This window comes from Penaeus monodon, chromosome 29 (assembly GCF_015228065.2).
Source record: "Penaeus monodon isolate SGIC_2016 chromosome 29, NSTDA_Pmon_1, whole genome shotgun sequence".
Taxonomy (NCBI): Eukaryota; Metazoa; Arthropoda; class Malacostraca; order Decapoda; family Penaeidae; genus Penaeus; species Penaeus monodon.
The window spans coordinates 8,854,476-8,855,485 of record NC_051414.1 but is presented as its reverse complement, the minus strand read 5'-3'; the positions used below and the strand labels follow the sequence as shown (position 1 = coordinate 8,855,485).

Sequence of the window (1,010 nt, the reverse complement as noted above, 5' to 3'; positions counted from 1 at the left end):
AGGCAGCGTCAAAAAAAAGTATACTTACACACTTTTCCATTCACTCACTTGTTATGACTATTTCCAACAAATTTCATATTTACAGCAAGAGCACAAGTTACTTCACTTGTGCTGTTCATTTTGTTCCCCGTTTGTGTAGCGAGAGAAGTCCAGATCTTCCTTGTAATTTACCATCACGTTTTGAAACACGGAGTAAAGAACACAGACAGATCTTTAATATTTAGCTGATTATTCATAAGTATATGAATAACAATTCCCCTTCGATTAAAAAAAAGAAAGATTACGAATGAGTATTTTTCTAGCTTAATTTGTCTAATGGTTGGTCGACATAAGTCTCGTTCTTTTGAAACTTCCTTGAAAAGAACGGTGATGATAAATTTTCCTTCACCAAGCACAACCTACAAAGTGGTTAAGAACCTCGCGTCCTGTAGGCAGAGTAAGGAGTCACTAGAAAGCACTGAAATGTACATGGAATCTGCACGCACCTTTCACCATCACTTACAGCTTAAAATCGCCACCATAAAGTTTTTTTTCTGTCGTAATGACTGTTATTATCACTACCATTCCTCGAACAACAGAATAACGTTTTCCCCATATACAAAATAGACTTTCTTCTTTCTCTTAAATATGTTTTTTATTAATGCTTTGTTTTATTTTTTTTTAGCATCGAAACTCGACAAAGCTGCTGCATCCAGTCGTGTTTTCTTTTTTTTATTCCTCCCTTCTTATTCATTCATCTCTTTTCCTCAAACGCATTATCCAACACAGGAGAGATGCACAGCTGTTGGGAGTCGCGTGGAGAGCACCAGGAGTCCGCCTCAGAGGGGGGGAGGGGCGGGCGACGAACCTCACCGCATCTCGTCGCAGAACCGGACCAGCTGCGCGTCGCCGTGGGTCACCAGGTTCAGGTCGCGGTTCTCCACCTGCACGGCGTCGACGCACCCGCGGAAGCCCTGGTAGTACGCCCGCGGCAGCCCGTCCGGGATTCTGGGGGAGCCACCTGTGGATGT

At 43.3% G+C, this 1,010-nt stretch overlaps 1 protein-coding gene across 1 annotated transcript in view; it reads right to left on the bottom strand.

Moving 5' to 3' along the window:
- LOC119591720 (agrin-like) overlaps window positions 1–1,010 on the bottom strand; it is a 23,384-nt gene continuing 22,374 nt past the window's right edge. The window contains exon 20 of the mRNA XM_037940468.1: window positions 1–1,000. Within this exon, the coding sequence (XP_037796396.1) occupies window positions 849–1,000 (152 nt within the window). The 3' untranslated portion in view covers window positions 1–848. The remainder of the gene's footprint in view (window positions 1,001–1,010) is intronic.